Raw genomic sequence first — 26129 nt, forward strand, 5'->3', positions numbered from 1 at the left:
TGAACTGCTGCCCACGGCTGGCCAGCTTCTGCGCCCGTGGGCAGGACGAGAGCAGCCGGGCTACGGGCCCGAGTTCTGCGCCCAGCTGCCTGCACAGAACGCCGCCGCAATTTGTTCGTGCCGCGAAGCCGCCTGCCTTCCCTCTCCATGGCACGGCTGAAGCGCTATGGTTGCCCGATCAACGGTCCAACACCTCGACCTTTGGTGAAAGCGGCGCCATTTCTCGTCGTCTTCTCGCCGCTTCTGCACGTCGAGACTATTATGCGCCCTTGCAGTCGTGGCCAGCCCGGACTCGCGTACTGTGAACGCCATACTAGCCCTCAGTCTGTTTCTTGTCGTGATGTCGCTTTGAGTGCTTATTTTATGTTTATCCTCTTTCTAGATTTATTAAAGGTTTGTGTGTGTTTTTGAAACAAACCGCTTTGTCCTCAGTTGGGTTCTCGGAGAACCCTCATAGAACCTCCTGAACCCTTAAACGAAAGCACCTGCATCACATCTTGGTACCCATTGTGTCACCATAATGGTCCAACGGTTATCTAATTTGCGTATTACATGACCTGCCCAGCCCCATTTTTTTTCTCTTAACGTCTATTAGAATATCGTCTATAGCCGTTTGATCTCTTATCTAAAAAGGTCGCGGAGCTGCTGCTTGAACGTGTCATAGCTGATAGTATCGGCCGTGTGGGTCGGAAACAGGACGCGAGGGGTTCAGCCGAGGTAAATATGACGTTGACCAGCATTACAGTTGCATCCAAGCCATTCTCCTTGCTGACACGCTCGTATGTCCTGAGCCACTCTTCCACGTCAACGCTGTTATCCGGAAAAGTTCCCAGGATCACGGGGATGTGAGAGGGCGATAAACTAGGTGGTGTTGGCAGACGTAGTTGGCGGCGTCTTATCATCAACTGGCGTCATGGCAGTAGAATCGAGACGGCGTGCTCTGCGAAGCTCCAGTGTCAGAAGTACCCAGCACCTCCAACAAATAAATTTTACGTGGAAGCACACCACGTAAACTATTTAAACAATGCATTTGCAACGGCTAGCAAGCATTGGCCAACATGGAAGCCAGCCAATATCAAGCAAGGCGCATCGACATCCTCACGTGAGCCAAAGGCCGCTTATGGATATGTTCCAATAAATCCAAGTGTCCACATCTTCGTGGGATCGCACGTTGCAATATATATATATATATATATATATATATATATATATATATATATATATATATATATATATATATATATATAGTGGAGCCGCCATCTTGGAGAAGGGGCGCGCGCAGAGAAGGACGTGGTGGCCAGGGCACAGCATTCCAGGAGAAGACGGCCGGAGATCGCCTCTCTGGATCCTGCCCCGTCCCGCCCGAGTACCAGGCTCGGCGAGCAGATGTCCGACGTCCCCGGAACTACCGCTGGCCCGGACCTACCAGCCAAGACACGTCAGCGTTTGTGCCGTTGAACGTAGACGCGCGGAGGCTGGCTACAGCCAGTCACCGTCCCGTCTAGAGAACTAAGCTGGGCCGGCGCGCACCAGGAGCGCCAGCCGGCACGAGCCCCGCTCTTCCGGAGCGCGACAGCTCCTCAACGACCGTGCCTTCGTCCCGTCGGCCGGGGCATCGGTGATGCCGGACGCCAGCGACGACTGAAGACGACCAGATCGCAACGACGGACCACAGACCGGAGGACGCCGATATCCACATCGAGCAGAAGCGGTAATGCAAGCGCCCCTACTAGGGCGTATAGACGATCGCCGCACGGACGTTAGTAAACGAGGTAGTGCGTGCGTAAAGCTTAGCAAGGGAGGACGCATTCTGTGTACAATAAGTGTTGAAAGTTACCCTGTGTTCCTGTAGTTAAAAGTCGAAATCGAATGAATGTTGTGTGTGCTGCAACTTTCGTTCATGTGTTCCTTCCGCCTGCTCAAGGAAGCGTACCAGGCGTTAACGTATGCGTGACAACATTGGCGAGCCTGCCAGGATCCCTTTAACTTCGTCACGTGCCTCGGGGTGTCTTGACCAGCGGAATGGACCTTGAGCGTTTGATGACAGCAGGGAGTGCCGCGGGCATGTCGGCTTAGGCCATTATAGCACTGTATCGCGAGGAACAGAAGCGATTAACAGGAGAACGCGCAGAGGTGCGAGAGGCTGCGAAGGAAGAGGAAGAGAGAGCCACGGGAGCTGAGGAGATAGCCGAGGCAGCTGAGGAGAGAGCGAAGGGAGCTGAGGAGAGAGCCAAGGCAGCTGAGGAGAGAGCGAAGGCTACGGATGAGCGTGCATATAGGAACTTGATTTTGGAAAAAGAGGTTACGGAAAAGTAAATGCAGCTGCGCTTGAGTAACAGTGGAGAAGAGGCAGGAAATAGCACAGATGTGCTACCTGAGAGAATAGCGACAGTGTGTCCCCAAAAGCTTATCAGCCCTTTTGACGAAAGGCGAGATGACCTAGATGCCTACATGCAGCGTTTCGAGCGAGCAACTGGACAAGGCTGGCCGAAGAGTGACTGGGCAACGGTATTGAGTATGTGTCTCGTGTGGGAAGCGTTGGCCGTGTACAGCCGAATGTCCGCGTCTGACGCACTAGATTACGACAAGGTGAAGAAGGCGCTCCTACAACGCTTCAGACTAACGACCTAAGGTTTCAGGGATAAATTCCGAAACTCCAAGCCACACGAAAATGAGACGAGCCAGCAATTCGCCGCTCGAATCTCCAACTACTTTGATCGTTGGTTGGAGATGGCTAACATAGAGAAGACATTTGAAGACTTGAGGGACAACATGATTGCAGAACAGTTCCTAGGATCACGTCATCAGGGTGTGGCAATATTCCTGAAAGAGCGCAATTTGAGGACGGTGGCGGAATTATCTGAACACGCTGACCGCTATATAGAAGCTCAAGGCCAAAAGAATTTGGAAAAGGGGAAGGAAGATAAAAAGACACCAGATGAGAGACAACAGACTAGAAGCACAATCAAATGTTTTATGTGTGACACGATAGGGCATCGGGCTCTGAACTGTCCCTTGGGTCGCACTCGCAGTTCGACGTTGAATTATGAGTTGTGCGGGCGGCCTGGATATACAATACAAACCTGCCGAGCTAAGCCAGAGAATAAGACTGCCTGCATTGTTGAGAGTGAGTCACAGTGATGTCGAAAGGACGTAAAAGGAACAGAAGGAGTCCAGCGACAAGGCAAGCTCTGTCAACGACGGCTCCGAGGTCAGAAGACCCGGAAACCTCGATGCCTGTAGTAGTCGGAATGCTGCAGGGATGAAAAGTGTCTGTACTCAGAGACACTGGGTCCAACATTGTTCTGGTAAGGCAATCCATGGTGTCGGACAGAGATATCACCGGTACAGAAACACATGTTCGATTGGCGGATGGTACAGTACGGCGAATGCCTATGGCTCGTGTATTGCTCTTGACATCTTATTACTGCGGTTGGATTGAAGCCCGGTGCGTCAAAGAACCGCTTTACGACGTCATTCTTGGGAATGTGCCAGGAGTTAGAAGAGTGGATGATCCAGATCCCCTCTGGAGTTTTTCCAGTATCCAAATTACAAGTAGGACGGAGCATGAATTCACCGAAGCCGGTGGCTAAGACAACGAAAGAAGTTCGGATATGTATACCAGAGAAGCTAGCATATTGTCAGTAGAGAAAAGCACAAGGAACCAGGATAGGAAAGATGTCGGTATAAAGAATACATCAGGCACTACCATCGAAATAACCGTGACGTAAGTGAAGAAAGGCAAGAAGCGGACAGTACGCTGCGACATTATTTTGAAATGTTAGGGAAATGGATTCAGAATAAGAAGATCCGGGTCGTACATAAGTTTGACAAGGTTGGAGAATTACTTCACCGAATAGCCAGAACTCACGATGGAAGAGAAACACGACAGATAGTAGTGCCAATGAGTTTACGAAGAGCAGTCCTCGAGTTGGCGCACGACACTATAATCGCTGGCCATCAAGGAGTAAGAAAGGCGACCAGCCGAGTATCAGAAGAATTATTTTGGCCGTGCATGCAAAGTGACATTAAACGGTTTGTGCAATCTTGCGACATATGCCAGAGAACCACACCAAAAAGATTGGTATCAAAGGTACCTCTAGGGACTATGCCTATTATTGAGCAACCTCTCCAGAGAGTCGCAGTGGACATTGTAGGCCCTATTAACCCAGCATCAATTAATGGAGACAAGTACATCCTCACGATGGTGGATGTTTCCACTGAATATCCTGACGCTGTCCCATTAAAAATGGTGGACACGGTAACAATTGCTGAGGCGTTGGTAGAAATGTTTACTAGGTATGGAGTCCCGAAGGAAATACTGATGGATAGAGGAACTTATTTCACATCAGAATTGATGACAGACATTTGCAGACTGTTGTCTCTACGACACCTCTTGACGACGCCATATCACCCCATGTGTAACGTGATGGTAGAAAAGTTCAATGGCACGCTCAACAGCATGTTACGCAAGGTGTGTCAAGAGAAACCCCAGGAATGGTATCGCTATCTACCTTCACTCCTGTTTGCATATAGAGAAGTGCCGCAGGCTAGCACTGGATTTTCGCCATTCGAGCTAATCTATGGCAGAGTGGTGAGGGGACCATTGATGGTTTTGCGGGAAATGTGGTCGAACACGAAATAGTAAGAAGAGCAAAAGTCCTCGTATGTCTATCTATTGGAATTGAGAGATAGGCTAGAAGAAACCTGTCGCATCGCCAGAGGGAGTCTTTCCGAAGCCCAGGCATCGTACAAGAAATATTATGATAAGAAAAGCCGGAAACGAGTTCTTCAGGTTGGGGACATGGCACTGGTGCTACTTCTGAACGACACTAACAAGCTCCCCATGAGTTGGAAAGGACCATTTAGTGTCAGCAAGAGAGTAAGTCACGTAGACTACAAATTAGAAATCGGAGAAAGAAGAAAAGTATTTCACGTCAACATGCTGAAAAGATATGAGTTGAGACAACCAGAAAATGTAGAGGAAGTTGCAGGAATGGTCATCACAGAATCGGATGCTGAAACTTCACACGAAGCAGAAATCCCAACGTACAGCAGCAAGAAATCAACGGGTCGAGAGAAGGTGGTGATAAACCCCACTTTATGTGAGGTGGAAAGAGAAGAACTGCAGACAGTGCTAAAAGAGTTCGATGAGATATTCTCGGACCTCCTGGGCAAGATGACAGTGCTCAAGTGCAGCATTCGATTAACAGCTGACAAGCCAGTCAATGTGAAGCAGTATCCTCTCCCGTTAGCGGTGCAAGAGGACATAGATAACGAAATTATGCAGATGTTAAAATTAGGAGTGATCCAGCGTTCCACCTCTACGTACAATTCACCTCTGGTGATGCTAAATAAGCCCGACGGGTCGAACAGAGTTTGTGTCGATTTTCAGCGCCGAAATAAGGTGTTGGTGAATGATTGAGAACCAATACCACGAGTGGATGTGGTCTTTGCGAAGGTTGCCACGGAAAACTTTTTTTCTAAGCGGGACCTAACTAAAGGGTATTGGCAGATACCCCTTGACGAGGAATCGAAAGAAAAAGCAGCCTTCTCATGTGCGCGGGGGTTATTTCAATTCAGGTTTATGCCATTTGGACTCAAGACTGCTGCACAGACGTTTGCTAAACTTACGCGAATAGTACTTCAGGGACTGCACAATGTGGAACACTATATATATGACCTCTTAGTACCGACAGATATTTGGAAGGAACACTTGGAAACGTTGCAGGAAGTGTTCGATAGGCTTTGCGCGGCGGCGATCACAGTTAAACCGAACAAATGTCAAATTGGGTTCCATGTAATTACATTCTTTGGTCACACGTTGGGCATGGGCCACGTCGCGACCCATACAGACACCTTAGAGAAGATCCAGAGTGCTCCTAGACCAGTGAATAAGAAACTGCTGAGATCCTTCTTATGTTTTACGGGCTACCATAGAGAGTTTATCCCTCAGTACGTGGAGATAGTGAGTCCCCTTACCGATCTCACGAAAAAGAATGCTCCAAGTATATTGCCCTGGTCAGAATGTCATCAACACGCATTTGAACGAATCAAGAAATGTATGGCAGAACCTCCGGTTCTGAGGGCACTGGATCTCAACAAAAAGTTCGTTCTGCGAACAGATGCATCGAAAGGTGTGTGAGGGCTGTGCTGTTACAGGAGGCTGATGGTGTATTGCACCCTGTCCTTTATGCAAACCGAAAGTTTCATGACCGGGAAAGAAACTACGCTACAGTAGAAAAGGAAAGTTACGCTTTAGTGTGGGCTGTCAAACGATTTCATATTTATCTATATGGGACTCAGTTCGTTGTGCAAACTGATCATCAGCCACTAGAGTATCTAAACCGGGTAAAGAACTCCAAAGTCATGCGCTGGAGCCTAGTGTTACAAGAGTATGACTTCTCGGTGCAGTATACTATAGGGAGCGACAACGTGGGTGCGGATTTTATGAGTAGAGTGATCTTTTATGGAGCCAAAAGGTGCCGCTGCCAAAGTAGAACAGTGGTGTGTGAATGGTGGCACTGTTGACATTGACGTAGTGTTAAGACTCGGCAGAAACTTGCGTGATGTGTGTGTGGGTGTAGTGAACTGCGGTGTAGTGCAGTGAGGTGTGAAGGAAGAAACGGCGAAGGGAAGTTACATGTGGTGTGGTGAAGTGAAGTGCAGTGTCCGCGTAAACCGAAGAGGTGACGAAGAGTGAGTGAAGTTTTCGTGGACGAAAACTCGGAAAACAGGGGGGCTGTTGTGAGGAGTGACAAGCATAAACAAGGAAAGAAGACGAGGAAGAAGGAGTGCAGCGACCGCGTGGAGCCGCCATCTTGGAGAAGGGGCGCGCGCAGAAAAGGACGTGGTGGCCAGGGCGCAGCGTTCCAGGAGAAGACGGCCGGAGATCTCCTCTCCGGGTCCTGCCCCAGTTCCTAGGCGACACATCGACGTCCAACCCGAGTACCAGGCTCGGCGAGCAGATGTCGGACATCCCCGGAACTACCACTGGCCCGGACCTACCTGCCACGACACGTCAGCGTTTGTGCCGCTGAACGTAGACGCGCGGAGGCTGGCTACAGCCAGTCACCGTCCCGTCTAGAGAACTAAGCTGGGCCGGCGCGCACCAGGAACGCCAGCCAGCACGAGCCCCGCTCCGCCGGAGTACGACAGCTCCTCAGCGACCGTGCCTTCGTCACGTCGGTCGGGGCATCGGTGACGCTGGACGGCAGCGACGACTGAAGACGACCAGATCGCAACGGCGGACCACAGACCGGAGGACGCCGATATCCATACTGAACAGAACCAGTACTGTAAGTGCCCCTACTATAGCGTATAGACGATCGCCGCACGGACATTAGTAAACGCGGTAGTGCATCCGTAAAGCTTAGCAAGGGAGGACGCATTCTGTGTGCCATAAGTGTCGAAAGTTACCCTGTGTTCCTGTAGTTAAAAGTCCAAATCGAATGAATGTTGTGTGTGCTGCACCTTGCGTTCACGTGTCCCTTCCGCCCGCTCAAGCAAGCGTACCAGCCGTTAACGTCCGTGTGTCAATATATATATATATATATATATATATATATATATATATATATATATATATATATATATATATATATATATATATATATATATATATATATATATTAGCATGGGTGTACTCGCGTGAGAGCGAACAACGTAGGTGAATGATCGATGAGTATTAACTATACACCAAAATGAGATAATTAGTATTATTTCGCCAAATTTACCACCTTTGCCTTCCACCGTGTTGTTTCTAAGGTTGGCGAGTTTGCAGCAGCTTCGACTGCAGGATGTCATTTTGCATGACAGAGTGAATCTGTGTGCATGACACCTTGTCGACAACAATTTGGTGCATAGAATGTCATGAGTTTTGTTATACGCCATCGACCACCTCAAAAACTGCCCCTTTTTTGTTGGAATGCGACAGTAAAGAAAAGCATGGTTGGTGTTCTAACAAAAGAATCCAGCCCCGTTATCCCCGTATTCCCCTAATTCGATGCCTTGGGTTGAAATAACATAATGAACACCAAGAGAGGAAATCTGAAATATAATCATTGTGTGTATGTACAGCAGTTTTAGTGGGCTTTTCGGATGGTATGGGTCAGTACAGTAGAATGCAGCTTTTTCGTCATTCATTGTTAACAAACCTCACTATTGATTGCTGCAACAAATGTAATGTAGTTTGCTACAACTCCTGCGAACCTATATATTGTGAATAAACTGGCGTGAAAATAAATACAAATACTTTGTAAGGAACAGATGTTCATTGAGACCAATAAATCTTAGCCTTACGTCTGCAGATGGTACTGCTGAATGAATGCCCACACTTTAGAATTATCCATATCATATTAGCCCATTAAAATAAAGCAATCTTCGAACAACATATGAACATAACATTTGTTGGATAAATGATTCCTTTTTATGGCCAAGTAATACAGAAATACAATATACAAAGGAAAAAGAATTAGAAGGAAGGAAATTGAAAGCATCAACTAAGGCATGAGTATAAACAGCGCAACTTTTCGCAATCTTGCAGCTGGTTATCGTCTTGCCTGAAATTTTCATTATTCGTATTTGTTTATGATGTTTATTTTTATGTTATAGCCAAACTCACACTCACTTTATTTTGACGTCATTGCTTATTTATTTATTATTTGGTCATTCCCTGTTTTTCATTACCGCCTAACAAATGTGTATTCATAATATTTGCCTTCATTTGACATCTACACTAATCTTAACCATCGTGATACAACGCATCGTGATACAACGTGTTTTTTTTCTAATTTGTTCATTGTTTGTTTTCCGAAGGTCCAAATACTTTATCTTACTTACTAGGTTGTTTTCTGGGAAAGCTAAGTCTACTGCATTATTGCCTGCTTACATGTGTCGATGCTTTTTTGTTGGGTCATCCCTACTCTTTGTAGGAACTGACAGCAGTGCCCTTACCTACTTCATCATAATCACTGCTAAACACGCCTTTCGGGCCTTTATTTTAACACTGAGGCTTGTCTTGACCTACACGATATGCAAGAGCTTCTCCCCCAATGAGGATTTGGGTGAGTGAGCAATGCGCACACAAGAACACTGCCAAGGAAAACACTTCCTGACCGGATGACAAGAACCCTTGTTCAAATGTTGGGTACAGCAACGTCTCTTCCAACAATATTTGCCCATGTTCATGATTTTCTAACCCAAAGGTTACCCTTGTTCTGTTCTGTGATTATACTTTATTCCCGCTCTTTAGGATGGAAGTTCACGAAAACTTTTCGTTTCTCCTAGTAGCATCAAATTTATCCTTGCAAAGATGTTACGTTAAGAACAACTTTTGCCAAGAAACTGTCCAAGACGTGTAGTTGAAGAAAATAAACATGCTTAACTGTGCAAAACAATTTGACGACGGCATTTTTTCAGCTATTTGATTAAGTGATATACCGTTCATTCATATCACACACACAAAGATTTCTCAACTTTTCAGCTATGTCAACGTGTTGGCCAGAGAGCTCTATTTTCTGAATATTTTCACAATATAGCTTCTGCTACTATAGTTACCTTCGCGGCATTTGCATTAAAGGGAATTTACTATCGGGAACGAAAATGCCAAGGACGATGAGCGTAAATGGATTCGCATTGCTACGGGATGTATATAGCAGAGACCTTTAGCGTGTCCGCTATACAGGCAAACCGGTTTGGGCGGATTACCGGATGGTCTTGAGCGGCCAGATTGAGCGGCCAGATTGGTGGTGCCAGCTTGTGGTGCAAAGCTTAACCACCTAAACACAGAGTCAATTACTATATTCTTCTTAGCTGGGGTTAAGGTTTCGACAGCGGCGTAATTGGTAACACAGTTGCGCCGCTGCCGAAAATTTGCACCAGCAGCGAAGCAGAATAAAGTAGGTTACTGCAATTTTAGCTGTGCGTTTGTCTGATTGAGCTCTACAACACTAAGCAGCTGCACCGCTCGGGCCACTCAAGTTTAGGCCCCTGACCATCCGGTAATCCCCCCAAACCGCCCCGGTTAGCCAGAATAGCGGACACGCTTGAAGTCTCGGTTTATTTTATGTGCCGGGATGAGCCGCGCTATCATCTGAGTTCGAGAGCGCTGGAAAGCGTGAGCCGCGCATGCGCTTTCCCAACGCCGATCTTAGTGCGGCTGATCCAGGCGATAGCACAGCGATGCAATCAAGTCGAGGCTCGGCCGGGCTTTACCACTTGCGTCCAACGATAGTACGTTCTCGAAACAGCCAATATGCGCTGTAAAACGTAATACCGGAAGCATCTGTATTTTAACGGTTGGACCATATAGTACTGTTTCACCATACAGCCCCTTCCGTTTTCTAAATACACGTAGAACCTGTTTATTAAGGCTTGGAACGTATAGTACGGCGTCACCATACAGAATCTTACATTTTCCAGACACGAAAGTGCTCGCTTTTTGTGTTACCGTCTCTGCCGGACAGGCCGTCCGTTCTCAGTATATTCCCTTTTTTATTTACGGAAAGGAATCGGTGACATATTACAGGCCCATTTTGCCCTAAACCAGCCAACTTTATTTTACAGTATGGTAAACGTATCTCGACGTCGAAAAATATCTAATCACCAACAAAGCCAAGGAAACCGTAGGGGTAATCGGCTGTTGTTGATAGTGACATGTAAAAAAAAATCAAGAAGAAATGACAGTAAAGAAAAATATAACCTGTCGGCTGTGAGGACCGAACCAACAACCTTTTCATTACGAATTGTGCTACAGCGAAGGCCGTCAATCCGTCCCCTTGCTTATATTTATGTGTACTACATCTAGCCCTGCGAGCGTTAGCTTGCGCCACTCAGAGCCGTGACAAGCTGGGGCGCGATCGGAGATATTTTGTTCGATACGCGTTCTGTTCAGTTGCTGCAACGTCACAAAGTTGCAGTATGCAAAATTTCTGACAGCGGGGTGGAGAGAGCAGCCAATCAGGAAGCGGTGACCACTCCAATGCGACCGCTGCGGCGTTTTCGGCCATGCCGGCGCCACCTGTTTCCGCGACGCCCGCTGCCTCCGCTGCGGTGACACGCATACCACTGGAGACTGCCCCGCAGAGAAGCCACGGTGCATTAATTGCGGCGGTCGTCACGCGACAACTGAGCCGAGCTGCCTTGAGTGGCAGCGCGAGAGAAAGGCGGCCGTGTTGCTGTCATCTTCCGAGCGGCCCCTTTCGCGCAAGAAAGCGTTGGAGCTGGCCGGCGCCACATCGGCCGCACTTACGGCCACTCCATCCGCATCTCGCACCCCGCAGGGCCGATCCTACAGTGACGCCCTGCGAGGCCGCAACACGCAGACGACCGCTACTCAGCCGTTACGCGGTCCACAAGCCGCTCCGAGTAGCGACCCCAGGGACGCGCTCATAGCCGCTCTCGCGGCTGCACTCCGTGCCCTGCTCGTCCAGTGCCCATCCATCGACGGCAACGTGCGACAGATGTGCGACGCGGCTCTCGCCGCACAGGAAGCTCTGCTTCACCACGACTAGGCGGGTCACCGCGCCACATAAGCGAAGGCCGCCAACTTGCCCACGCGCTTTTCGGGAGGCCACCGCCGCATCTCTTTCACCCTACTTCTTTCAATTCCCTCCCCCCTTTGTGCTGTGCGGTTGAGTTGTCCTCATCTGAGAGACAATTACTGCGCTGCACTTTACCCGAATTTTTTCCTTCCAACAAGAATCTCTCTCTCCCCGGAAGTTTACCTCCGTCGTTTGTCGTCGGCTTGCAAACAGTATACTACAAAGCCAAATGTTTCTCGTCTTCCAATTGAATGAAATCTTTGTCTAAAAAAACGTATTTTTTCTTCTCAAGCCCAAACACGTTTTCAAATAGCAGTACGTGTGACTACTGCAATTTATAACTATTAGGTTCTTTGCGTCGTCCCTAGGTGGTGTCGCGCACAGCGAGAAGGAAAAAGAAAAAAAAAACGACGGGAAGAGTGGCGCGCTTTTCAAGAGGCAGCCACAACATCCCAGTGGCTCGCTGGCACCGATGATGTTGTCGATTTCTCTGTACAACCAACGAATTATTTGTTTCGAGAAACAAAAACGACGCCGGAATGCACTTTCTGCCATTTCTTAAAACGCGTTTCGCCCCCCCCCCACTCCCCTCCTTCCTCTAGAAACGCCAGCGAAACAACCGAAGCTTCCAACAGAAGCGCCATTTTCTAGAATTAAACTATGGATCGGATTCAAACGTGCCATTTGTGCCATTCCGCAGCCGAAAACGCCACCTGTTGGATCCAATCCAATCCACCAGACGCGCCATGCGAAGCCGTATGATCGCTCCAAACTTCTCAACTCCCGTCGCGTTCGGACGAAATGCTCGGTGGGCCGATGATTGACAGGAGCGTGTCGTCATTTTGACGTCACCAAAAACGGGGCGGCGCCCCGCGGCAGGCGACGTCGGCGCGGAGTAGGCCAATCGCGCGCGCCGGTAACCGAATGAACGCGCCGAACAACCATTTCCGATCGCACCCCTGATGTGGAATTTCCCTCTTTTGCCCGATGATGTCGCGTAACACGTGAAGGTTCTAGAGCGCGCACCTGGCTAATAACCCTTTATATGCTATCTAATGACACGAAGGCTGCCAGTTTCGAGGTCCTCAATGCGAATGAGCGAGAAGGCAAAGACATACGAGCTCGATTTTTGTCAGTCACGACCATTTAATGCCAACAGGCAATGAAGCCAAGGAAAGCACAGCGGTAATTATCTGTGGTTCAAATCTCAATCTCCAAAATGATGAACTGCGCCATAACTCACCTCACGATGACTGTCGATGGCAATGCGTTAGCATTGAATCAATATGGCGACACTGCGTATTGCCACCGCCGAAACGACTTAAGTATGAGGCCTGTATTGCAGCAGCAGTCCTCTTCCGCGCTTCCCTAAGAACACTCGCAGCCAGCTAGAGCCGCCGCCACGAAGCCTGCGCATGGCACAGGAAATGAATCGCGTGGTGGTGCGAGCTAAAGCGGAGAAATGGCTTATACACCAAGCGGGCTCCTTTCTGACTGCTCTTTGTGGACAGTCTGTGCCATCTAGCGGTGCTGCGGAGAAATCCGTGCCTGGTGTTTGACACGAGAAGCGTGGCACGCCGGTGCCTGCGAACGCTGAGAATTGTTACCTCGCTTGGCCGCACGCCCAGTGGTGCATACTCTGTGTCCCAACTTAGCGACAGCTTCACTGAAGAGTGGCACATACCGAGTGCATTCATGGCGCAGCTCACCGAAGCGTTGGCGTGAAAGGCGTTCATTGAAATGCAGCACATAATTGGCACATTTGTGGTGCAGCCAGCGATTGCTTGAGGCTGCTGTTCTTCAGGAACCCATGTGACCTGCACTCGTTACCGCTCAGGGGCCGAATCTTGTAACGGTTCGGTTGGGGAACCGTTCCTTTGGCCTCACCTGATTGGCCAAAATTTCGATTACGTCACAGGTCATCAGAGGCAGCGGGGCGGTATCGCAATTTTCGAATACGTCACGCATCTGTCAATAATCCTCAAAGCGAACCGGTCGTAGGAACCGGCGAAGGGGTAGTCCGCTTTGGGTTCCGTTGCTGTGGCTTGGCTGTTGGCTTGTGACCCTGGCCGCGCGCGCCGGTCGCGCGTCCCCGGAGACACGCGGGCGTCGCGCGCGCGTGCGTTGGTTGCTCCGGAGGCTATTACTTGCCTGCGTCGTCTGCTTGGCGTTGCTCTTTCGGTGTCGACCTCGGCTGGAAATGCGATACGCTTTCGAAGAAGTGACGGATAATGAGTTGCATCGCCCTTGCTGGCTTTCTAAGTAGACCTTTAGCAGGCTACGCTATCAAATGGAAGAGACTCGGCTGCAAGCGTGCGAGTAGCCATTCCACGCAGAGGAAGGAATATTGCACGCTGCGGTTCATCGCCACCGGCCTGCAGCTCCCAGAGCTCAGTCGGACGCGAAGCATTCATCGGAATTGCCCAGATCTCTGCTGCCGGCATTGTCCACAAAGTTGCTCTCGCAATTACTGTGTTGGCCGGTTGAAGGGCTGGGTCAGCTTTGCCGTGACCGCAGTTTAAAGTCAATGCTAAGGAGATATTTGCATGGTGAGATCGAATTCCCAGTGCTATCGCCAGTGTGAATAGCTCACAGATTGCCGTTCAGCAATCAGAAGGGTTCAACCTAGGCTGGTTCAGCGCTTCCTTCGTTCGGCTGATAAAACTGTACAGTCAGGACGGGAAGGTATTGTGGAGCTCTCTTATTTGGCTGCCCTTTTTTCTCTAGTTCGGTAGTGCCATACTCTGTCTCTCAATTTCACGGCACAGCGCGCACCATCAGCACCACACTCTTCGATTTGACTTCGCGCAGACAATGCAGGGCCCGTATACCATAATGTTCGATTTAAGTTCCACTGCTTCTATCACGGGACGCGCCGTGGGGCAGATCGCAGGGATAGCGGCAGCGCGGCGGCGAGCGAGTCATGTCCGAGCCGATGACGAAGGGCGAAAAAAGAAGGAAAATTGATATAGTCGGCTAGTAAAGGTGTCCCTAAGAACCAGTTCACGGTGTTGTCGCGCTAGCTACTTGAGAAGTGCTGGCAGTGCGTTCCTGTTGCATGCATCGTGCGAGCTCCTGGTAGCAGACGACATAGCGCTGCGCTCTGCCAACTCCGTGGCCAACTCATCTACGCTTACGATACCGCCTGTGGGCTGAGAATGAAAAAGAATGACATTAATAAATTACTTCTGCATTGCGTAAACGCCCGGCACCACAAGTTTATACTTCAAAACTTGGCGTATATTATTTAATTTATATTTTACATTTGTTTAGCAAGCAGAAACATTCTGCAATTCCTCGATTAGCTCGTCATATAGTGACGTATACTTCAGAGGCGGCACCCTCTCATCTATTGGTCGCGTCCTCCCCTTCTTGCACCGCCGGCTTGGGAGGGGCACATGAAGTGACGTAAGTGGCGAAGCGAACGGTTCGTATTCCGAACCGTTATAGGATTCGGCCCAGGGGTGCGATCGCGCAAACAGCTCGCTTTTCCGTTCTCTCGCTTGCCCTATCGTGATTCGTTGGCGCCCGCGCGTTTGTTCGCGGCCGTCATTGCTCCGGGGCGGGACCACAATATGCGCTTACGTCACACGCCTGTCAATCATTCTAAAACCGAGTGGAATCGGCTGCTATCGTGGAACGGTCGACAAGGGCATTCGTTTCGAAGAATGAATGGCCGTTGCCATAGCAGCGCTAGTAGGAGACGATGCACCTGTCGTCTGCTCATAATGTCGGCGCTCGCCGAACATGGCTGGCCCTGGCGGGGGTCCATTTTTTCGAGATGAAAACGTTAGCGATGTTAATTATTGAAAACAACTGTGATCACAGTGAAATTAAATGTTGTGCCTGCGCAGTGATAAATATAGCGTTGTTTTTTTTTTTAAATTTCGATTTATGTGAGCGCGTTTGTCAAGAATGCTCACGGTTTCACGTTGTGCTCAGAGAATCGCGCTTATTGTTCGGCGGTTTGGCGCTCACTAGTCACGATGGCCGCTCCTATTGTCGCGCTTTTGGAGTCTCTCGGGCTGCCTCGGCGACGCATCTTTCTTGACGCATTTGACGAGCTTACAGAGGAAGAGTTCCGCGAGCACTTCAGGGTCTCGAAGAGCACTGTGGCTCTGCGAGCAATTGGTAGACGCCATCGGTGGCATCGCGACGCAAGACAAAGTGCTTTGTGCTCTCCGTTTCTTCGCGACGGGGAGCTTTCAAAATCCATCGGCAGCGAAGAATTCGTATCCATGGGGCAGGCTTCCGTGAGCGAGAGCATTCACGCAGTTGCGGAAGCAATAACCGTGGTGGGCCAGCAACAAGGTTGGGTGAGCTTCCCGTTGACAACGGCCGGCAAGGCCTGTGCAAAGGCGGCCTTTGCGGATCGCGGCCGCATTCCCGGTGTAGTAGCCTGTGTCGACAGGACGCTCATAGCGATGAAACAGCCTGAAGGACTCAGTCCGGACGAGACTGCCGGCTTCATGTCAAGAAAAACGCTCTACACATTAAATACCATGATCGAAAGTACTCACCATCTGCCATTTTTGGCACGCTTTCATCTTTTATAGTAGGCTCGCACACTCCCGTCACCCTGGAGGTGCCAGCCAAATTGAGGACACGGCCACGAAGGCCGGGCAGGCGGCCTCTACCCGTGCCGGTGCAATTACGGACAGCATTGTAAATATCGCGAGCAACAGAACCACTCCTCGCAGTCACCTTTGACTTGCGGAAGCTGCGGCGGCAAAACACCTGCCATTGTTCCGCTGTCTTCGTGGCAGGGCTTTCTGCGTTCAGCAGGGCGGCAAGCTCGCTCCAGAGCTGCCGCCTACGCTCGAACGTGCAGTCTTGGGTCAGCGCGCACGATGTCCGCACAAGGTACGGGTGGCCCTCCATGAACGCGACCAACAGGTCGCGTTGATGTGGCGACACGTGCGGGCCAAGTCTTACATTTTTGTGCGCCGACATAACGATTCGCTGTCGATGAACAGTGATCGCCAATTGAACTGCGCGCTCCCGCCAATTTGTTTTGGTGTGTGCGATACCACCTAGCGGACTAAACTAAAGTAATACCGCTTAAATTAGTTTCCATTTCTCGCATGAAATTTCCGAGGCAGATTATATGTTGCAACAGTAAGAACTTTTTTCTTATATTACGTGTTTAATTATTAAAGCATCACAAACATTCTGCGCTTAAGATATTGCCCCCGATCGAAGCCCAAACTGGTGTCGCAAACTTCCGGGGCTGGGCTCGCTCGTTTATTGGCTGTGCTGTCCCTCCCGTTCTCACAAATCTTACGGACGGCCCACTTTGTGACGTCGCAGCCAGACCGAACGAACAGAAAAGCGAGCTGTTTGTGCGATCGCACCCCAGCATTGGATAAAATTGACCACAGAAATCCTGAACACCAGTCCACATCAAGAAACATCGTAACAACTTGGGGCCCTATAACGTAAAACCTTTCCAATATGTTTTTATTCCAATCTCTTGACGTCAAATATGCACAACCACCATCGCAAGCATCTGCCGGTCACCCGCTGGGTTGGCTAAAAAGGCCAATCAAAAACTCTCCTTATTCATAGGAGGGCTCTTTTGCTTACGAGCAATAAAAACAGCGCTAAACGACGGGACGAGTGAAGGGACACAGACAACGGCGCTGACTAACAACCAAAGTGTGTTTATTCCGTCAGTCAGCATATATATGCTCCGCCGCTATCTGAAACCACAGAATCTACAGGATAGGGCATGCGCAGGGGGAATGCAATTGATGTGATAAGAAGGCAATCTCCTTTGGAAGGAGAGAAATGGACGGGAGGCTTACACATGCATCACCACTAACGTGAATGTGGAAGGCTTCGGATATAAGGCGTGCGCGGTCATCACGATATTTTGACAGATAGGTTACACCTTCGAAGGATGGCTTGCAGCCGCATTCATTGCAATGTAGTGACAACTGACTATATTTTGCCCGTTTCTGAAATTTGTTGAAGTGCTCGCGCATGCGGTCGTTGATGCAACGCCCCGTTTGGCCGATATAAAAAAAACGCTTGCATGAAAGAGGGATCTTGTAAACCACACAGTCACAACAGTCAGCAACAAACCTCTGTCTGTGCTGTTTTTTACAACTTTTCTTGTTGTTATTGCTTACCCTATTGACTTCGTGGCACAGGCTACCTAACTTATTTTTGGCAGTAAACAGCAACCTGACGCCTGCCCTACTGACAACCTTTTTGAGGTTGTGCGCAACCTGGTGAACATATGGTATTACCGCAACCACTTGCCGTGAGCGATTCTCGGACAGAGCAGCTGCCGACTGCTTTCCTTTAAGTTTCGCTACGAGGATTTCGGCGATGCTGGTCAAAAGTGGTACCGAGAACCCTGCGAGCTTCAGTCTGGCTACTTGCTTTTCGAAGCTTACATCCACTTGGTGGTTACATGACCGGATGAGGGCCGCCTTCATGCAGGAACTTGCTATACCACGCTTGACTATCTTTGAGTGCACGGACGAAAATGGAAGAAGGTGCTTATGAGACCGAGGAGCGTAACCCCAACATACATGATTGCTTGAGAACGTTAGCTCCAAGTCTAAGAAACGGAGTTTGTTGTCTGACGGATGCTCCGTGGTCAATTCGAAAGAATCTAGAACTGTGCGGAACAAGTCAAATATTATAGCAGCAGCAGGCTGCGCGTCAGTGGCGTTAGTATTGTAAAAAATTAGAAAGTCATCGACGTATCGCATCACTTTTACAGTGCTTGTCTGGCTGAGCTTAGTTACAAGATTGCGGTCATAGCTGGCTAATAAAATGTCACTAAGAACAGGGGCTATACATGAACCGATGCACACACCTTTCTTCTGTATAAAAAGCTTATCCTCCATTGAAACGAAAGTGGAAAGCATATAAAACCTTAAAAGCTCTAAAAACTTGTCGACGTTGATACCACATGCATTCTGAAACCTAAGAACGCCATATTTGTCTATGCAATGGCCGACTTCAATGCATACATCATCTTGAGGCAAGGAGTAGTACAAGTCCTTGATGTCCACGGAAAAGGCTCGGACAGCCTCTGCACATTCCTCACGGAGGAAGGTGGAGACAGTACCTGGCGTCTTTATGAGGAAGGGGTCATCAATGTCGAGGAGGCACAAAAACCTTTGCAGGAACACTCCCAATTGTCGTTGCCAGGTTCCACGCTCAGAAACAATGGCCCGAAACGGGCACAGTTCTTTGTGCGTCTTGGCACTGAAAAACACCGAAAGGCTGGTTTCCTTGCAGGCCTTTATGGAGGAGGCCAACTTGGAGAGTCCGGCTTTTTCGTAGAGCTGAACAGCCTTTGTTTTGACCTTCGCAGGAGCCACCCCATGCACTTCCTTGAAGTTGCCTAGAATGGCCGAATCAGCTTTGCTCTTGTACAGGTCACCAGGCATCACGACAAAACCGCCTTCTTTGTCGGATAGGAGCAGCTTGAGCCCCGCATTTCGAAGGACGGTCACTGCTGTGCGGAGCCGAACTGTGTTGCCTTTTTTGACCTGCTGGGGCAGGCAGTCGACACCTTCTCTGATGCATCTGTCAGCTTCATCTGTTCTTGCTCTACCGGCAGCTGTCCTGACGAGGCTGAGCAGTTCCGTCTTGTCCAGACAAGTTTTTAGAGCTTTTAAGGTTTTATATGCTTTCCACTTTCGTTTCAATGGAGGATAAGCTTTTTATACAGAAGAAAGGTGTGTGAATCGGTTCATGTATAGCCCCTGTTCTTAGTGACATTTTATTAGCCAGCTATGACCGCAATCTTGTAACTAAGCTCAGCCAAACAAGCACTGTAAAAGTGATGCGATGCGTCGATGACTTTCTAATTTTTTACAATACTAACGCCACTGACGCGCAGCCTGCTGCTGCTATAATATTTGACTTGTTCCACACAGTTCTAGATTCTTTCGAATTGACCACGGAGCATCCGTCAGACAACAAACTCCGTTTCTTAGACTTGGAGCTAACGTTCTCAAGCAATCATGTATGTTGGGGTTACGCTCCTTGGTCTCATAAGCACCTTCTTCCCTTTTCGTCCGCGCACTCAAAGATAGTCAAGCGTGGTATAGCAAGTTCCTGCATGAAGGCGGCCCTTATCCGGTCATGTGACCACCAAGTGGATGTAAGCTTCGAAAAGCAAGTAGCCAGACTGAAGCTCGCAGGGTTCTCGGTACCACTTTTGACCAGCATCGCCGAAAGCCTCGTAGCGAACCTTAAAGGAAAGCAGTCGGCAGCTGCTCTGTCCGAGAATCGCTCACGGCAAGTGGTTGCGGTAATACCATATGTTCACCAGGTTGCGCACAACCTCAAAAAGGTTGTCAGTAGGGCAGGCGTCAAGTTGCTATTTACTGCCAAAAATAAGTTAGGTAGCCTGTGCCACCAAGTCAATAGGGTAAGCAATAACAACAAGAAAAGTTGTAAAAAGCAGCACAGACAGAAGTTTGCTGGTGATTGTTGTGACTGTGTGGTTTATAAGATTCCTCTTTCATCTATGTGTTTTTATATTGGCCAAACGGAGCATCAATGACCGCATGCGCGAGCACTCAAACAAATTTCAAAAACGAGCAAAAGATAGTCAGTTGTCACTGCATTGCAATGAATGCGGCTGCAAGCCATCTTTCGAAGATGTGACCTACCTGTCAAAATATCGCGATGACCGCGCACGCCTTATATCCGAAGCCTTCCACATTCACGTTAGTGGTGATGCATGTGTAAGCCTCCCGTCCATTTCTCTCCTTCCAAAGGAGATTGCCTTCTTATCACATTAATTGCATTCCCCCTGCGCATGCCCTATCCTGTAGATTCTGTGGTTTCAGATAGCGGCGGAGCATATATATGCTGACTGACGGAATAAACACACTTTGGTTGTTAGTCAGCGCCGTTGTCTGTGTCCCTTCACTTGTCCCGTCGTTTAGCGCTGTTTTTATTGCTCGTAATCATGAACCAACCAGCCCAAATGCGTACTCCTTTGCTTACTTCAAAAACGAACAATATTGCCTGCACTGTGCGGCTTGTCTTATCTAATTGGCTCACAAGAGACGAGGAGCACGCTCAAGTGGAGGGCGGTTCGATGGGACTGAGCGACAGCACTGAAAATCGATAAGTGGATGAAGAGGGTGGTGCCGGCGTCTGCGATCGGTCCTCTTTCCCTTAGTTAGCTTGCGGTGGCTCATCGACAATCGCGACGCCATGCAAATGAAGCTTAAAGGGACACTACAGCGATAAATTATGTCTTCTGCATCAGTAAATTAGCGTTCTACAACACGAAAAACACCACTCTTACAGCGACAACGCGTTTGGTAAGCCAGAAAGGCACAAGAACGAAATACGGGTGGTGACGCCTACTTAAGTTCCCGCACCTAGGCGCTGTGACATCTTGGATTTTGATGGCATCTTCTAGGGCCGGCTAATGACATATAGCGGTACAGATTGACTACATTATGCTCTAAAGGAACCAAATATTAAACGTGGCAAATTTCGGGTGCCTTTATACAGCCAACGCGGTCCAAATGCGAAAACATACTTTCGAATCCGTGACGTCACGCTGACGTACCGGCGCTGGGGTTTTGGCGCGAAATTCAAATACTGATACTTGGACCCTGATTTTCTCGTCAAATAATCAAGCTACGTTTTGAAATGACTGCCTGCATGATTCTCAAACAATGCTTCATTAGTCCAAACTGATTGATTGTGTCGCTTTAGTGTCCCTTTAATAATAACGCTAAGACGGATCCACAGCAAAGAAGAGTTGGCAGAACGAGTACGTAAACGTGCCGAAAGTGCTCGAAAATGTTACACGGCCACGCAAAAATTATTAGCCATTGCCTGATCCAATTAGCCATTGCCTGAGCGATCGACGGCAGCCATTTTTTATTCCTTTCGAAATAAGCCTACAGCTATTCAGAAGAAAACTCAAGTATTTTCGGCCTGTTATAATGCATCTTTAACACGTACACATCACTTTGATGCGGTGAGTTTTTGCGGTTTTGTGACGTCGTGTGAGAGGCAGGTGAAGTGAGTGCAGCCCAAAAACTCTCGACAAATAGCCGAGGACCAATAGCGAAAAGGCGTCGAATCACAAATCATTAGCTATTTTACTTTTTCTCAGTCAAATCATGCATAAACAGTCTGTTTACCTCATATCAAATGGGGAGCTATCGCTGTTTTCGTGACGTCGCCTGACAGATAGGTAAAGGGAGGGGGGGGGGGTCCAAAAATTTTATTACCAATTGTTGACGGCTGATTGTATAATTGGAATAGAAAAGTTTGGAAGAACTTTAAGTTATAGCGCCCTTGGACACCTTTATTCCTGGATGTGGAAAATACATTACTTACAGAAACAAAAGATCATCATGTGCCTGCTAAGCTACTTAGCATAGCAGTAAGAGTAATTGGTTTGATAAGCTATCCACAACTAAAGGTTCATTGCAGCCTTTAAAAAAGGAATTACTAGTACTATGGCTATACCTTTGTTTCCTGCGCATAAATCAGCATTTTGAGGTATGGAACAAAGCGTATGGAACATCATACATTGTCTTTTTCGAGACTGCAGAGTGGCACTTTACCAGTGCACATGCATAGTTACACAAGTTGACGTGAAAGACGTTCATTCAAGAGTGGCCCACACCTAGGGCCCTATAACGTAAAACTTTTGCAATGTGTATTTATTTCAGTCTCGTGACGTCACATATGCGTAACCGTCGACGCAAGCATCGGGCGGTTACCCGCAGCGTTCCCTCAACAGCCGAATCAAACACCTTTTAGTTTGTAGGAGGTCACTTTCCTTTGCTTCGAAAACGAATAACATTGCCTGGAATTAAATCAAGAAAGGCGCTTGACCGATGGAATAGCACACTGGAGTATAAATGTTATAAACAGGGAGAAGGTGCCTCAGAAAGGCTGGCCAACGTTTCGATACGAGGACCTATTTTCGTCAAAGGCGGCCTCGTCTTTCTCCGCTTGTTAGATATAAAACGTGCCCGCAACATTCTACAGGTTGTGCGAAATTTTCTGTTGGTAGGGTGCCAGTTCCGGTCACAATTTTATAAGCTTCTTTCCTTCACAAAATTTCACACAACCTGAAGAACGTTGTGGACAGATTTGGGGTACCGCTCCTGTTTTGCGCTCCGGAATATCAAAGCTATGCCCCCGAATCTCCGGCAAGGAATCCGCAAAAGGCGGATGTGGAAAAAACATGCCAGGCTCTATGTGTGGTGCCAGTCAGGAGTGGTAAACGAGATACCGCTGTCCTGTGCAAAAGCCTATGTAGGACAAACAGGCAGATGCCTGAACGATGGGCTGAGGGAGCACCAACGTAATTTAGAAAAATGCAAAGACGTGCGCTTGGTAAAGCACTGCAGTTCCTCGAAGAAGAGTTCGCCGCATTTTGTGAGTGCAAATATATAAATTAGGTAGGGGGCAAAAGCCAGACCGCACGAGAGCTACTAGAAGACTGCCATATAAAGAGAAAGGGCTGTGATTGCATTAGTGACACGTCAATTGTGTTATATGGTTCGAATTGGGACCTTTTCTGAGCAAGAAGATAAGACATATTTTGTGGGGTGTTCTGGTGGCACGCGTTCTTTGCCTACAAACGCGCACACGGGACGCATCCTTTATATTCAACTTATTTTCATGGAACAAAATCAGTTTTGAGTGCAGTGATTGTACGTGTCTGTGAGCGTTCCTTTCTTTTGCGTGTTTTTTTTTTTGGCGCTGCTGTTATGCCTGCAATAAGTGAGGAACTCACCCACAAACTGGTTTTACAGAAGTATACATCTACTGGAACTTAATACCTACGCCAGGCAATTAGATAGAGAAATACAGACAGACTTACGTAGATGGACAAACACATAAACACAGGTGTAGCTGGAAAGTGCCTGAGGTACTCGAAGAATGCTAATACTTTAAAACGAAAACTGAAAGTGGACAAAAAGATGAATTCTCATTGGTGGGGCCCGAACCCGCCACCTACGCATTTCTAGCGCCATAGGTAGGGCATCGCACGCTCCATGCGAAATTTGTGGGTTCTACCCCACCGACGATAACGTACCCGGTTCGTCCAGCTCTATTTCCCTTTTATTCTCTAATTTCTACATTTAATTTACAACCACACCTTTTCTTGGCTTCTTGGCTTGTTGGCTTTGTGTGGTCGTTACTAACGGAAATTTACCGAGGATTACGATACTCCCTAATGCGAAATTTCATTGCAACTGCATACGTGTTTTCATTTCGCGACATATTGGCTGGCGCAGACAACCAGTCTCGTCCGGCGCGTTGCAAAGGGAGTGAAGCGTGGCGCGACTGCCTCGCTAATCGTGACGCCTGGGTGGAATTCACAGCGGCAGCTGAAGACAGACCACCGCTCATGCAGCGCTTTGTTTCCAAGAAGACGGCGCGCGCTACTCGGGCGCCATCATGAAGCCATCGTCACCGGAAAGCCAGTCGTCCACGGCGCTACGCTTTCATCCTCGCGCTTCCGCGATACCGTCCTCCTCCGCCTTCCGGTCTCTTGGTTCCGCTGCACCCTCGTCTTCCGCTTTCCTCCTAACGCTCTCTTTGCTGCCGCCGTCTTTCATCTGCGCTCCGTGTTCGCTCGTTCATCCTTTTTCTGTGCTCCCTCGCTCGGTTTCGAGGACGGCAAGGTAACGCCGCCGACGCTTGCCGCATGAAAGGGCGAGTAAGTGATGCGCTCTAAAATTGAGCCCCTCTGTTTGCATTCCTTTCGAAGCGCTTCAATACCACGTGCACTGGTGGCCACTGTTCATATTTATGCGATCTTTTCAGCCTTCTCATGCTGAATAGAAGTAAAGCATTTAATTGTGACACACGCAGCAATCTTGCCAGATTTATGACTCAAGGAGTACTACCACGCAAATCTATTCTTTACTATTTCTACTTTATTTCTGCAATCAGCCCGCCTGGAGATTGGTAAACAATTTTTCAGAGATGCCCCACTTCAGCTATCTGTCACCGACATCACGAAAATTGTGAAGTCTCTGCATCTGATAACACGCGCATACACTAATTGTGCATGATTAGCCGAAACCAAAAAAACTTTTCGATCGTGCGCCTTTCTTACATTTAGCCTTCCTCGATTGGACAAAATGTTTTCGGCCTACGCCCACTTCGCCTATCTGTCGTGCTACTTCACAAAAGCTCGAGAGTGGTCCACGCCAATGTGACGTGTACACATTAAAGGTGCATATTATGCCAAAGAAAAACTTTTATTTCGTATAGCCAGAGAGTGTCCCGTTGCGAAACAAATTTAAGATGCGTGCCCGCCAGTCGCTCTAGCGCTATATACAGGGAGCTGCCGGGAAGAATGCATCTTTTTCGTAATAATTAATATTTTTTTGTGTGTGAAGCAGTATAGCGTTGTTCATTCCTTTCGGCACCTATACAAAATCGCTCTGCCAGCTCTTTTTCGCGCAAGATCTGTTTTACCGGCCTTTTTAGGCTTGCGTTGCATGGTGTAGTCACTTTCGATCGGCCGTCTTTAGTTATTGAAGAGGAAGCGGGCTGATCGCAAACGCCGCCACCACCCTCCTCATCAGGATATTTCCTTACACTGCCGTAGCTGGGTTCCACCGGAGCCCTCTCCAGTTCTGTGCGCTTCTCGTCATTTTTCAGCGAATTAGATCGGAAAGAATAGTGAAGCCAGTTGGTGCTATGGCCTCTGAAAGCAAAGTGAGCTTCTATAAACAAGGAGAGCGTTTGATTGGGCGCTTCAAACAACGCTGCAGTTCGCCGTCATCTGCTTGCGTCACTTGTTACGTAAAGTTGATGCAAGTAGTTTGGAATAAAAAGACGTTTGAATAGCTCTACGTCCTAGGGACCGCTTCTACAAGCAAGTCCACATGATTCTGTAATTGCTTTATTACAATGTACGCACCTTGTATATGGATTTAAGTGAGGTGACCTCGGCTGGAGTGTAGGTACTTCCGGCAGAGGAAAGCTCCTCGAACAGGCCACATCCTTTTATAGGTAAAACCTTATATATCAGCCGGACGCTTTCGATGAACTTCCTGCTGCTGATGATGCTCTCCACATACTCGTGAACGCCGCTGTTGTCAATCGTGAACAAGTATCTGTTGGTAGGAGGCAGAAGATCGTACGAAGTGGCTGCATGAAAGGAAAAAGCCCTAATAAATACAAAGGCACAACACGGAAAACTAATAATTTCAATAAAATGATCTAGTTCTTGACACGCCGAAGTTGTACCACTTATGAATGACATCTTGAAATAATTCTGCATCCTGCGAGACGGAGTAACCTATTGTGCAAGGTGCTAAGATGCATAACGCATGAATGCATTCCACATGGACATTACGTCACTTAGCACACGCCTCTGAAGGCGAGTAACATGCAAGGTAGTCTGAGCGGTAAAAGTATTAACCGATCATCGGGACTTTAGCCGTGAGCCCCTGCCTTCCCCTAAGCAGTATTACAGCCGCGATAGCATTTTCGATAAATCGCTGGTGTTAACACCGCATGGCGGCTCAAGGGCTGAGTAACAATGCACAAGGGTTCACGCGCCATGAGACGAAGCACGCGCCACTTACACACAAGTACCCG

At 48.4% G+C, this 26129-nt stretch overlaps 2 protein-coding genes across 3 annotated transcripts in view; one reads left to right on the forward strand and one right to left on the reverse strand.

The window, feature by feature from the left end:
• The window catches only part of LOC135920595 (mucin-3B-like), a 213580-nt gene that overhangs the window by 101123 nt on the left and 86328 nt on the right, over positions 1-26129 (reverse strand). For both annotated transcript variants that reach the window (XM_070536202.1, XM_070536201.1), the window contains exon 4: positions 25447-25676. In XM_070536202.1, the coding sequence (XP_070392303.1) occupies positions 25447-25676 (230 nt within the window). The remainder of the gene's footprint in view (positions 1-25446; positions 25677-26129) is intronic.
• LOC135920594 (acetylcholinesterase-like) overlaps positions 1-26129 on the forward strand; it is a 230232-nt gene that overhangs the window by 22242 nt on the left and 181861 nt on the right. The gene's annotated exons all lie outside the window — the stretch shown is intronic.

The sequence above is a fragment of the Dermacentor albipictus genome, chromosome 3 (assembly GCF_038994185.2).
Source record: "Dermacentor albipictus isolate Rhodes 1998 colony chromosome 3, USDA_Dalb.pri_finalv2, whole genome shotgun sequence".
In the NCBI taxonomy this organism is placed as follows: domain Eukaryota; kingdom Metazoa; phylum Arthropoda; class Arachnida; order Ixodida; family Ixodidae; genus Dermacentor; species Dermacentor albipictus.